General features: G+C 30.6%; 1 protein-coding gene across 13 annotated transcripts; it reads left to right on the top strand.

Annotated features, from left to right (window-relative positions):
• The first annotated feature begins 296 nt into the window (after positions 1-296).
• LOC108336222 (uncharacterized) lies at positions 297-7,368 on the top strand. Of its 13 annotated transcripts, none has more exons than XR_008250657.1 (10): positions 351-495; positions 576-722; positions 818-978; positions 4,197-5,317; positions 5,482-5,600; positions 5,679-6,541; positions 6,618-6,725; positions 6,816-6,891; positions 6,963-7,058; positions 7,133-7,368. XR_008250657.1 is itself a non-coding variant. In XM_052880785.1 (5 exons), the coding sequence occupies exons 3-5, from the start codon at positions 4,303-4,305 to the stop codon at positions 5,012-5,014; spliced, it is 567 nt and encodes a 188-aa protein (XP_052736745.1). In that variant the 5' UTR covers positions 356-722; positions 818-978; positions 4,197-4,302; the 3' UTR covers positions 5,015-5,444. The 13 variants fall into 13 exon arrangements, 1 of the variants encoding a protein (XP_052736745.1); XR_008250654.1 differs by having other exon boundaries at positions 352-722; positions 5,679-5,929; positions 5,997-6,541; XR_008250656.1 differs by having other exon boundaries at positions 353-722; positions 5,679-5,929; positions 6,394-6,541.
• Positions 7,369-14,030: the final 6,662 nt, after the last annotated feature.

Here is a 14,030-nt window from a genome sequence, read left to right as displayed (position 1 = left end):
AACCGAAAAAGAAAATCGATAGTATACCCTTTTCAGTTCAGTTATGTAACTGAAACTCTTTGCTTCCTTTTCAAAAATTCCGGAAACCGATTTCCATGCAAGTTCCTTCTTAATATATAATCTATAACATTAATAAAGTAATTTTAATAAAAATACTTTTACAAGATAATAATATTTTTTATTCAATAATTATCATAATTATAATAATAATCTTTTTATAATATAAGAAAACCAGACTATAGAAAGTTGCACAATCACAATTTTGTAAATATAAGAAACTTTTTTACACGGTTACAATAAAAAGAGATATAAAAAGTTTTTTATAGCTGTTAATATTAGAGGAGGTATAAATTATTGATTTATATCGGTTAAATATTATATCAGGTATAAATTATTTTACATTTTCAGTTTGTTTTTCCCGCAATACTTTCTTTTTTGTGCAAAACTTCATTTCGATTACCATTGTTGTCCGTTCAGTCGTGTTGAGGTGGTTGGGTAAAACTCTTGTTCCCGTTTGAAGTTGCCCGTGTTTCTCATTCACTGTGCGTTTCTCATCTTCTTTTTCGCGTTTGAAGTTGTTCGCATTTGGGTAAAGCAGCATTTCTCAGCGTCGTCTTTTTCTCTTTCGCACATCGGAGAGCATTTCTCAGCGTCGTCTTCCTCACTTTCAGTGGCTCGAGAGCTCATCCTTCACTATCATAGAGTATCTTCCTTACTTTTAGGTTAGGGTTTCTCCCGCACTTCCTCATCTTCCACCGATTATAATCTCATTCTAACAATTATAATCCTTTTCCACCGATCAATCGGTCCATTCTAGGGTTCCTTGGTTCCTTCACGATTTTGCATCGATTAAACAAGTTCTCTTGAGGGTCTGAGGCAAACATTTTGTATTTTAGTTTCTTTTTGCCGTTTCAATTCACGGTTAGAAGGTGGTCGTGAGCGTGTGCTACCAGGGAACAACTCTTACAACTCAGAGAGGTATTTTTTATGTTATTGCTGCTTTAATGTTATGGTTAATTAATTATACTTTTTCTTGAGAAAATATGTTTATTGCATCTGCTGCCTAGATTTATTTTTTTCCTTTTAATTTGAAAATTGTGGCTAATTAAAATTGTTTGATGTTTAGTGATTGGATTCTTCTGTGCGTATTGCTTTCCTTGATTACCCTGTAAACATGATTACAGATATATAAATCCACTTCCATTCACATTTTCTAGATATATATGAATGATTTCTAGAAAGCAACGATATATATTAAAATATTATTCTTATTAGTATATAATAGAAAATCATTTTTTTTATTTCAGTAAAGTCTACCATGTATGTTTAGCTATTTGGATTTGTAGAGTTATAATTATATATTTTATAGCATGTATCATGAGAATTTTAAAGCATATGTATCCCATCTGGTTAGATGCATGAATATGTTTTACTACTATGTGTTATTTACCTTAATTATGGTTGGATGGTTTCTTCGTTCTGTATTAGAGAAAACTGCGAATTCTCCATCAAGTTGTAGTGGAATTTGTTTCTTTGTGACATCTTGAATTTTGAGGATAAGATTGTCATACATATCCTGCAGTTACAGTAGGATATGGAAGTGACATCATTCATTGATTGAAGAGGAATAACAATATTGTATAGTTACCTTCATTCGTGACCATTCTTGCTTGAATTCTGGCGAGTGTTCACTATCGATGGTGGCAGCGCTGGAGAAGTAGCTGAAGGGTGCTCTCAGTTGAATTTTGTCCAAAACTGAGCGAATTTGGAGGCTTCGACAAGAGCATAGAAGGTAAGAGGGGAACAACCATCATCAGAAACATAGCAAGCAAGTTTGTTGGTGGGATAATAGTGTGCTAGAAGAGACAACACAGTGTTGGCTGTGATGATGGGTGGTTCAAGAACAGGGTCTGTTGTTGCCACAAACAAATCTACTCGTGGAAGTTCAGGAAACTTAATTAGGAAACTTCTAGATTTCCACTTCCATTCACATTTTCCAAGCACATGTACATTTTATTGTTGAATTCTAAGCCAGCCATTTTCTTCAGAATCATCTTTTTCAGATTCCTATTGAGCATCATTGTGTTTTCACTTTGAAATATAAATCCATTCTTGGCCTCTATTGGGAGAGTTAGCATTATGACAGTTCATTATGGAAGGCTTTGTTAAAAGCAAAGAAGCTAAAATTTTAGGAGTTACTATAAGCAACCTTTTGTTGCATCTGGTTTCAGCAGAATGCTAGCATCCCATCTTAACCATTAATATGTGGGTTATTAAGTATATTTTGTTAGGGAATTACTAAAGTGTTACTCCCCTATGGATATTTCGTAGAATTCATCTTTCAATGTATAATACTTCACCTTCTTTCTTTCGCGGTTTCCTTCTGAAAAAGTCTTTCCACTTCCACCAAATGAGTCCAGATATAAATAGCACTAAGCATTATAGCACCGGCTACAATGGCAATGATTATCGAAACAACAACTTTTTTTTCTCCATTTGAGCAAGTTCTAGAATCTGTTCAAAGAATAAGGTATCACACTGATATTTTACTCAGCACTACCCATCATATTCATAACATCACTTTGAAAAACAGAATGTCATCCTTCTCATAAGATTGCTGTCAATACTAAAATGTGTAGCCTTCAACTAATATATGTATAAATGATATTGAGAGTATAAGGAATGCTTACCTAAGAAGTGACAAGAAACATACATTGCATTTGGTCTTTACTAAGAAGATCAAGAAAGCCATATAAAGAATGCTATTTAAGAAACAGAAAAGAGCGTACCAAATTTAAGAAAGCCATGGAATGAACATAGCCTCTCTTGATTTGGAAGGGTGCTTCAACCATTCCTTACACATGGCAAGGGAAGGACAAGCACTTTGGGATAATTGGAAAATGCTATGACTATTTTCTTTACTGTTGTGAAGGCTATTCTTCATAGTTTTTCAATTCCTTGGAATATGAGGAATTGGGAAATGCTATGGCTAATTTCTTTACTGTTATGAAAATGCTTAGAATTTAGTCTCTTTTAGCCTAAATCACATGACTTAAGAGGCCTTTGAAACAATGAATTTAAGCAAAAAATGAAACTATAAGTAGCTGCAAACTTTTGTAGCAAAAAATGAAACTTAAGTAGCCTAAATCAGATTCCAAAACAGCACCAGAAAACAACATTTGACAGCACCAATTTCAACAAATAAATTGGCACTTAGAGGGCCAAAATAGGCTATCATGATTTAGTGCAATAACTATTTTGCATAAATTCAATTCTACGCACATTTAGATCATAAAAACCATCCAAGCAAGTTTAATTACACTTGTTACAGCCAAAATGTCAGATTTCAACAGTTTATAGGCTTTTTCTCCAAATCACATGTGCAGTTCTTTTTTCAGCTTTGCCTTTTCCTTGTTTGATCAAATCACATAGCTTAAATTCGTTTCTGACCAATATACTTAGTAATAAGCATTTAAACAAGCTAGTTCTACAATTTGGAATGTGAAGGAAAGGTTTGCAATGACTCTAGAACAGATTGACAAGAACTTCAGCAATGAACTAATGCTAAACAAGATTAAAAACCAGAAAATGACTCAAACAAAGAGAGTGCAGCTCGAAAAACTGCTTAAAATGAATTATGCTGAGGTTTTCACAATTGCAACCAAGCTATGCTGAAGCATTTCATGGCTTATGTGATATGCACTTGCTACTAGCTCATAATTAAACATCAAATCAGATTTAAAACCAATGCAATTTCACTTTCAGAATTAAAACTAATACTTAAAAGTTTAGATTGTTAGCTTGCCCTGATAATCGGATCACAGAGAAAAATTAAACTGTAAGAGTATATTCTCCAGTTCCAAACAGAAAACTTGTTTTGAAGTGAGGTGTACTATCAGGTCTTAAAATATAGTAGAACACTAAGGTGTACATTTTGTCATTCATTTCGTACTCATCGTCAGTGGTCCATTAGTGTTGTGTTTCACTGCTTCTTTCATCGACCAATTTCCGTAATTGGTGCTCAGTGCCAATGCGTCATCATGCAACAAGAGAAAAATACACCCACAAAATTTTTATTCCTTTTCTCTCAAATTTATGTTTTTTTAACGTATTTACCTGTAGATTTTCCTTCCCATCCTTTGTAGCTGATACTCCTTTCATCAATATTTTGATTATGTTTTCTTCATCCAATGTAGCTGATCCTTGACAGAGAACCTATCGAGGTTCTTCGTCCAAAACACTAATCTATTGAGGACGAAATGGATTTCATATGTCGGGAAAAGATGAAAGAATTTCAAGACTATGCTTACAAGTCATTATATTTATGGTTCCAAAACTGATAAAAGCCCTTGTGAAAAGTATCAATTTCTTGATGAGCAAACATGGCAAGCCTTTAAGTTGAAGCGATTAGATCTTGCCTTTCAGGTAAATTCATTTTATATCATAGTTTAACTATTTATGTTAACATATTGCTAACATAATTAATTATCTATACACTAGGCTAAGAGGAGAGCTGCACAAGAGATCACAAAGAAAAATGTTCACCCTCATAAATTGTCTCGTGAGGGTTATGAGAAATTGGAGCTGAAGATGATAAAAGAAGCATCTGCCTCTAATCCTATTGGGGCCTCTGATACGAGTACCATAACTCGTCTTCCATGCCATGTTACATGGAAGAGAGCTCGTCAGAGACCATCTGGGGAGTACACATATGAGGAAACCGCGAGCATAGCTAGGCGCATTGTAAGTCCATATAATAACAACATATGATCTCCCATATGTGATTAACTTAACTTTAAATATTTGGTTATAGGATGAGTTGGTCGAGCAGAGCACACAAGGTACATTCACTCCCGAGGGCCGTGAGGACATATTGGCAGTTGCCATTGGTCGTCCAGAGCATTATGGACGTGTTCAAGGTGTTGGTAAATTTATTGGCATCCGTCAATTCTTCGGTCCTCCAACAAGTCATCATAGTAAAGCCATGTCAGTGATGAGGTCCTCAAGGGTATAAGAGAAGAAATTATACAGGACATGAGGGAGGAAATGAGGGAGGAGATCAGCGAGATGAAGAAAGAGTACGGTGATATGAGAGCACAATTGAAGGAGTACTCTGATATGCGGGAACAATTGTTAGCAGATGTGCGAGCAGAATTAGCCTCCTCCTCAAGCCAGCCTAGGAATCTCCCTCAACCTTCTCATCTTTGTATGAGCACAAAGGAGAGTTGTGATGTTTCTCCTCAAAATGCTTCTCCCACTATTGATGCAGACTACGAGTTGTTTAGTGATGATGCCCTATAGTGCTTGGTGGCCTTAGGTAATTTATCTTATTATATTGTCTAGATGTACTTGTTTGTTGAATCATATTCTTTGATATATTTTACAAATATTATTTGGATAACTTGGGTAAAATGTATACATTGGGGTCAACCATACACCATGAAACCATTACAGCTGATATGATGAGAGTGATGGTTGTAGACGTACGAGATGCTACAGCTCGAGTCCCTGTGCTCACTGAGGATGTTCAGACAGTGGGACAGGCCCCTGGAAATTTTATCCTTTGACCCCTTAGATTATTAAGAACAATTGTAAAGAAGGTAATTGTTTTAATTAGGCACTTTGTTGTTTTTATTAGTAATATTAATATTTTGTAAGTTTCTAAATATGTATACCAGGTTGAAGCACAAGGATAGAAAGATATGAATGAATCACTGCAACAACCGTCGCAGCCGCCACAACAAATAATTCTAGAACAACTTGGTGTGTTGGCAGTGAAGATCTCCCTTTCTCCTACAGAGTTACAAACGCCTTCTGAAGTCACAAACAGGACATCTTCGCTCTCTTTCTTCATATGTCAGAGGGATATTTTTGAAATTCTCTCTGGCACTGATATGTTATGTATATCAGTACTACAACTTTGGTTGTTGTAAGTAAATTTCTACATTTATGAAGTTTAAATATATTCAATATTTTATTCTAACATTATTCATTAGGGTTAAATATGTTTTTGGTCCCTTAACTTTCAAAGAAAATTGGAATTAGTCCCTCTTCAAAACTTTGGCCTAATTTAGTCCCCAAACTTTAGAAATGTGTGAATTTAGTCCTTTTAACTAAATTTTGTTAGGTTTATTTGATGTTTCAAGTGCGTTTCATGATAACATTTGAGTTGTTTACACCGTTTGACACATTTTTGCTTCAATGTTCACTGAGAAATGCGTTTGAAACATCAAATAAAGTTAACAAAATTTGGTTAAAAGGACTAAATTCACACATTTTTAAAGTTTGGGGACTAAATTAGTCCAAAGTTTTGAAGAGGGACTAATTCCAATTTTCGCTGAAAGTTAAGGGACCAAAAACATATTTAACCCTTATTCATTTTCAATGTTTAAGGTATTTACATCGGTTGACCATTGAAAGGAAGAATGATCACATTTATGGTTTTATTGACCCTATTGCCATTCAAGGAGTTGGGAATAAAGGTGAAGAGGTTCAAAACTACCTCTTAGAGGCTTTTGTACGTAGCACCTTATTTGCAACAGTAAGTATATAATTTTTATTAATAAAATTTTATTTATGTAAATGTTATTTAACACTATTATTGTTTGAATCTGCAGGGGTCACTGGCAATTGTTACTAATTCTTCCTCAATAATTTCTTGTAGTTCTCTTATGTTCATTGCACAAAAAACCTCACACTTTGGCAATTAAAAATACACTAATATTGTAAGTTTTTAATAATTTATTTGTAGTGTAGATATATCTGATTTTACTAAGTTCCTTAGGACTCATTTCAATGTACATTTAACATTATAGAGTGGTTGAGGTATATTCAAGGTTGCAGGGAACACATACCGTCTCTAGAAAGAAGTTGCAGTTCATTGCACCAACTGTAAGTAGTTAATCTTTCAAACTATAAATGCAATTATAAATTTTATGATACTTTATAAATTTAACTTGTAGTGCTCACGTCAACCGGGAAGCTTTGAGTGCGGATATTATGTCATGAGGCACATGCAGAAAATTATATCCGCAAATGTCGTTGACTCATGGAAATTGGTAACGTGAACATTTTATAACTAAGATCTTAAGCCATTAATATTATAATTTTACTCAAACTATTCATTGTGTAGATATTTGATGACACGTCTCCAATGGAACAACATGTCATAAAGGATGTTCGGGAGCAATGAGCTGCATTTCTTTTAACCATTTGTAAATGATTGGATGTTTCAATATTACATTTTGAGTTTAGGAACTATTTTATGTGTAATATGTTAAGTACTTATGTTAGGTAAATATATTTAGGAACTTTGTTAGGTAAATATTACATTTTGATGTGTTAATGAAAACAATATTGATTGTTTTACTTGTTATTGATTATTTAAACTGTATTCTGGGATTGAATCTTATGCAGGTCTGAATATGGATAATAGTACATACAAATAAAATATTTTAAAAAAAAAACGTCACTTTTTACACCGGTCAAAGCCACATCAGGTATAAAAAGTCTTGTTTTTACGCTTATTATAGCACCAGTAGGTATAAAAAGAAATTTTTTCTCTACCAACGAGGAGAACTTTTTATACCTACTCCTACAGGTGTAAATATAAGACTTTTATACCTATTATGAACAAAACAGGTATAAAAAGTAAAATTTTCTACACCAATTTAAGAGTAGGTATAAAAATCGTAAACTTTCTATAAGCTTGCTTCTATACATACTAAAAAAATAGGTATAAATTTTTTTTTTCACAGTTATAAAAAACCATTTTTGTACTAGTTTATTTCATTCTAAGTAAAAATTCATGTATATTTTCATTTATATCTTTATTAAGTAATGAGCATGTGTTATTTGAATTCATACTCGTTCTATTACTATTTAAACATCAATTAATTAATTTTGAAATTTTTTTATAAAATATAAAAAATAATATTATCAAGTATTTAATATTAAAATAATATATTTAATATAAAATATTCCGTAATTATATATAAATAAATATCTTCATAACAATCCAAATATCAATTCTCTTAAAAATATTAATAAAACAAAGTTAATAAAGATGAAATTACTTTTCAAAATATATAAAAAGAATTTATAAAATGAAGCACCGCTATTGAGATTTTAATCTTTTAAATATTTTAATTAAAACAAGTCGTATTAAACAAATCGAATGAATGGTGAAATATAAAGATATTTAACCTAATATTTTTTTAACATAGGTTTGTACTTTTTAAGAAATTTGGTACTTTGGAAATAAATGTAATGTAAAATTTGAATATTTTTAAACTTAATAAAGTTGACGATAACCTTCTATGTACAAATTTAGCTTTTCTAAGAGAGTAAAAGATTTTGAAACTTAAGTTTGAGAAGAAAAAAACTTCTATTATTTTGAGAGAACTTAAGATAAAAGATTTAGAACATTTGGATATGACTAATAATACCTAGGGTTAATTATGTTTTTGACCCTTTAATTTTCGGTGAAATTAGAATTAGTTTTTCTTTAAAATTTTGTCTCAATTTAGTTATTTTTTTCAACTTTAAAAATGTGTGGATTTGGTTTTCTAATCAAATTTTGTTGAGTTTATTTGATATTTCAAACACATTTCACGATAGCATTTGAGTTGTTTACACTATTTAACACATTTTTCTTCAGTGTTAGTTGAGAAACACGTTTAAAACTTTAATACAAATTTGCTTAAAATGATTAAATTCACACAGTTCTAAAAATAAAGAACTAAATTAGTCCAAAATTTTGAAGAGAGACTAATTCCAATTTTTCTTAAAAGTTAAGAAACAAAAAAACATATCTAATCATAATATATATTTATAAATGGATGTTCTATGGTGAAAAATTTTGTGGGTTATGATTTATTTGAAGTTTAAATAGTTGTTAAAGTTGTTTATCAAGTTAATTGTTGAGTTTGAATTTGAGTTTAAAAGTCTTGATATTCACTTATTTGTAAATTTGGTGATAATATAGGTTATAACTACAAAAAAAATTGAGATTACCGACGAACATAATCGGTCGAAAATAGTCAAATTTTGTCGATAATATTGTATTTTTGACGAATTATCGACGATAACTTTTTTGTCGGTAATACCTCTTATCGATAATGATTATCGATGAATGTTGACCTTTGGTAATTATCAACGACCTTTTCCTGCGATACTTACCAATGACCTATTCTATCGGTAACTACTGAAGGAGTAGACCATCGGTAATTACCTAAGGAAAATGTCGTCGGTAAGTCCGTCGAAAAGTACTTGACGGAATCAAGTACACAATCAAACATGCATAACATTTTCATATTCAAAGACAGACCTGCATAACATTTTCAAAGCACAGACATACTTGTATAATATTCATCCCACAATAATTCAATCACTGATGCAATAAACGATATCACATTAAATATTGATTTTCAAAGTTAAGATCTTGTATTTGTAATAAAACATAAAACATGTACATCTAGACTAAGTACTATTATATGTTTGTAACACATGACCAAGTGAAAAAGATAAAACATAATGTTAGAAAAAGTATGTTCAATAACAACAAGACTAATAATCTACATAGTTGTTGAGATTGTTGATAGGGGACGCAAAGGTTCAGCTTAACCCACAATCTAAGTGATATTTGTGTTTTTTACGATGACAACACATAATTAATAAGACATGTGTGTTCTGAGTTACATGTTCTATATTTACATGTTATATGTTTTTGATCAATGTGTTAAATCTGTTTAAGAATATATAAGAATATGTTTGTGTTGTTCATTGCATATCACTGTGTTACATGTGTTTTTATATGTGAATGCATGACATATGTTGTTGAAAAGAAAAACCACAAGCACTTATGTTGAACTTTAAATGTGTGGCAAGATAACATTTTTAAGTCAATTTCATTATGGGATGAATCGATTAAAACTCGTGACTTTGCACAAACTATTTTCAAGTGTGTTGTGAGATTTTTTCAAAGAGAAAGTTTTTCAAAACTATGCTTAACATTTTTACTTAGTCGATTGCATGTGTGCTGTATTTGATTAAGTCTGTTATTATTTTGAAATTCTGTTAATCCTTGACATAAATGTCTAACGGTCATATTTTTAATTTTGTTGACCAAGTATTAAATGATAGTCGACTACATTAATTGCGCATTCAATTAATTGTCGTGATTGTTGCTAACTGTTATAACAGAATTGTTATATTCGAATGCATTAGTAGCTAAGTCGATTAAAATGTGTCTGATATGTGTTTTACTATAAATTGATGCAGATTTGATTTATGTAGGAACTTTTGTGATTCTGACATTTTCATATCTTTTGCAAAAAGTTATAATCCTACAAAAAGAGAAGAAAAGCTCCAAGAAACAAGAGTGACCGTGGTAATCAACTGCGTGTGATTTCTTGAAGAGCAAGACTGTTGTGTTTTTTAAAGGCTGATCAACTTGCACTAATGCCTACATGAGTCGGACAACGATCTCTTCAACAGTGGTGGTGGAAGAAGATGGTTGATGCTTCAGAGTACTTGTCGTGTAATTTGCAACAAGTTGTCCTGCACCGTACACTCGTCCATTTTTTCCCACCAACGACATCGACCCAACATTGTGTCCTACGAATGTCGTCCTCATCATTATTCTCGTTATCCGTAAAAAGAGATGACCCATGTTCAGATCTAACTTGTGAAAGTATCGTTAAAAATTCTTCTTATTGAAACATTATGCACAATGTTAGTAAATGATATAGTAACATAAGAAAAAACTTTAAAGCGATTAATAGTGACAATGTTTGCTTACATGAGTCTTCTGATACCTTTCATCAACAAACTGACTAGTTCCCTTCCGAACATGAGTTTGTATGAAAACCTCATCAACATGAACCGCCTGTCCCAACTCTTGTGCGTGTAATAGAATATGGAGTTATATATGTACATAAAATATAAAATACATAAGTTATATTAAAAAGATACAAAAGTAATTAATGTTTACCATGTGAATGACTTGTTCATGAACCATGATCAATCCACCTGTATGTAGGGTCCCATCCTTTTTTGAAGCTCTGTTCCTTTGGACAATAACATACTTATTGCGAAACTCTACTGAATTCCAATCAGCCAATAAAGAATTATGTATGTGCTCGCCAAGCCAGTAAGGGCGCTCCCCTATGTTACGTGCATCTCTAAACATCTCCGACAGCCTATGAGATGCTTTGGTGTGGAAATTTCTTTGAATTTGAGTTTTATGTTCAGGTTTCCACTGCACCTTCATCTGTAACAACAAAGGATACAAACATTGATTAATTATATTATGATTTTGAATTAACATACTAAAATAAAAGTGACAATTAGTTTGATGGGTTGTTTACCTTAAAACGCTACTAGAATGAATGTCTGTCCTATGCAGCTATTGCTTCCCAAGTAGGCCACAAACTTAGATATTGTTGCTTAATTGACTGTGTGATGGCCTGAGAAGCAACCCTGGATAGAAGAAACCTGCATATAAAGAAATAAAAGTCATTTGAGTTAAGGCAAACTTAAAACATCATAATTAGTAAGAAAGGGATTTGGGTATTATCCTCGACCATAAGGGTCAATCCATGGTCGATCATGATCGACAAGGAACTAGATAAAGAGCTTATATGACACATGCGAGGAAATCCTAATTACATGTGTCTTAAACTAAAAATGAAAGGAAAGGAGTAGAGAATTACTTGCTCTATAAGAAAACCCGATTGGTAGAGAATGGAGAATTCACTTTTGTGATCTCCTAGACATCTTCTGAATGTCAAACAGATAACTCCAGAGTCAGAAATCTTAAAGAGAAAGTAAAGGGAATTCAGAGAATATTTTTTAGAGAAATGATGAGTGTTTAAGATAATGAGATGTGTTATGAAATTTTATTTATATTACGGAATTATTTTAACTTTAAAATACTCGGTCTCATTATTTTAAAACACCTATAAACTCTAATACTCTATTTTCTAGGTTCTTACATCTTTGAATCCTTTTAGATATTCATAACAACTAGAAAGATAAGTTATATCCATCATTATTTAAAAGATATTTGGAGAATATTACATTATCAGAAAGAAGATTTCATCAACAAAATAGTTAGGGCTAAAGCCCAATCAAATTTTATATAAGGAAACCTAGAAAGAGCATAAAAGAAAGCTTAAATAACCAATGATAAATCCTATTTTGAAAAAAAAAATAGTAGAAGCAACCCATTTTCTTTACTAGTGTCATTATTATTTTTTTATCTTTTTCAAATTTATTTCTTTCTATTATTTATTATTATATATTATTTATTTTATTTATATTTATCTTCTATTATTTTTATTGTATTTGACTAACTTTTTTAGTGTATAGATTGTATAAGAACTAATTGGCTAGAAATATTTTTTTTGTTGGAAGATGACTTAAGGTTGACTTTACCATTTATATTTTGTTAGCTATTATTTTAGCAATATTAAAATTGTTATAGGTTAATAATATTAATTTAACTATGTCAATGTCATCATTATCACCAACAAACAATAAACTTCATTAAGGTAAATTCTAACACATGACTCTAGTACCAAGTTAAAAAAGTAGATTTAATCTAAATCAATTTTACAAAAATGACTTGTAGATTAATATTTGCACCCGAGTATATATAACAAATTAACTTTATTTTTAATCAATGTAAAACTTCTAATAGTTTGTAATATGTTAATTTTTTTCAAATATTTTTTGCTGACTTTATGTGCACCAAATTGATATATAAACTTGACTTTTATTTTTCTAATCAAGCTATGCAACTTTTATTATATGTCTGAAGTAATGATTATAAATCTTTCAAGTTAGAGATTATAACAAAATTGATTTTGAAAAGAAGAATAAACTATATAATTACAAATTATATATAGACCTTTTTTTAAGGAATTATAGTAAAGTTTATTTATCCATATTTTTATCCAAAATATTATAGTAAAGTTATTGATATGATATATCCCCAACTTATAAAACCATATTATTTTAAAACTAGTTTTATAAAGTCTTACCAAATTGATAAAAGAAATATGTAACAAGAATTATTAAACAAATGTTCAACAAATAATTGTAACAAGAATTATGTTCAACAAATAATTGTAACAAGAATGATTAAACAAATAATTGTAACAAGAATTATTTTAAACCATATTATATCTACAAAACACCACTTATTAAAAGAATGTTCAACATGTGTTTGCTTGCCATATGTCCATTACTTACAAGAAGATTGTAACCTTGAAAAAAAAATTGAAATCCTTTATGAATTTTGTGTAAACCTAATAAATTTGGGCATGCTTTGCTTACCACGATTAAAATTATTGAACAATAATAATTGTTTTTTTCACATTTAAGAAATATATTATAATAATTTTCTTGTAGATGATTGGAGAATCAAAATATTAAGTTTAATTTTGTTAATTTTTTGGAAATATATATATGACTAATTTAATTGTTAGTTTTGGAAATTTAAATATGAATATAAGTTTTATATTAAAATGAAAAAAATTAAATAATATATAAAGAAATAACATCTATATATAAATTCATTCTTTTCATGTTTCGAGTTAAATGTGGTGTTAATATATTACATGAGGTAAACTTATGTTTGATTGGTAATGTATTTTTCTAGTGATTCTTTATCAAAAGATTTAAGTACTTATGAAGATGAATATCCATTGAGTTAGAGGTGGTGTAAAGACGACTTGGTATCTCATTGATCTTATATATCTTCGATTATCTTCATCCAAAGATCCTTCAAAATGACATTTTTTACTTCAAATTTAATCATTATATATGAATGATTAATTCAACAAGTTTCCATTATTAACTCAATTTTTTGTTTATGAATATAAATAACATATATTGAAGATCTCTTCGGGAAAATGCTCCATTAAGTCTCAACAAAACTCATTTGAACATAATTTTTGTTCGCAATTTTCTGCAATGTATGAAGCGATGAAATGATGTAGATAAAGAATTACAATTCAGAAGAC

The sequence above is a fragment of the Vigna angularis genome, chromosome 7 (assembly GCF_016808095.1).
Source record: "Vigna angularis cultivar LongXiaoDou No.4 chromosome 7, ASM1680809v1, whole genome shotgun sequence".
In the NCBI taxonomy this organism is placed as follows: Eukaryota; Viridiplantae; Streptophyta; class Magnoliopsida; order Fabales; family Fabaceae; genus Vigna; species Vigna angularis.
This window is presented reverse-complemented; position numbering and strand designations above follow the sequence as displayed.

What these genes read in the sequence shown, in the direction of transcription:
- LOC108336222 (XM_052880785.1), top strand. Translation starts at nt 4,303, where the DNA reads ATGCTTACAAGTCATTATATTTATGGTTCCAAAACTGATAAAAGCCCT. An exon ending in GATTAGATCTTGCCTTTCAG is followed by an intron (nt 4,426 to 4,500) that starts GTAAATTCATTT and finishes TCTATACACTAG; the next exon opens with GCTAAGAGGAGAGCTGCACA. An exon ending in CGAGCATAGCTAGGCGCATT is followed by an intron (nt 4,744 to 4,813) that starts GTAAGTCCATAT and finishes ATTTGGTTATAG; the next exon opens with GATGAGTTGGTCGAGCAGAG.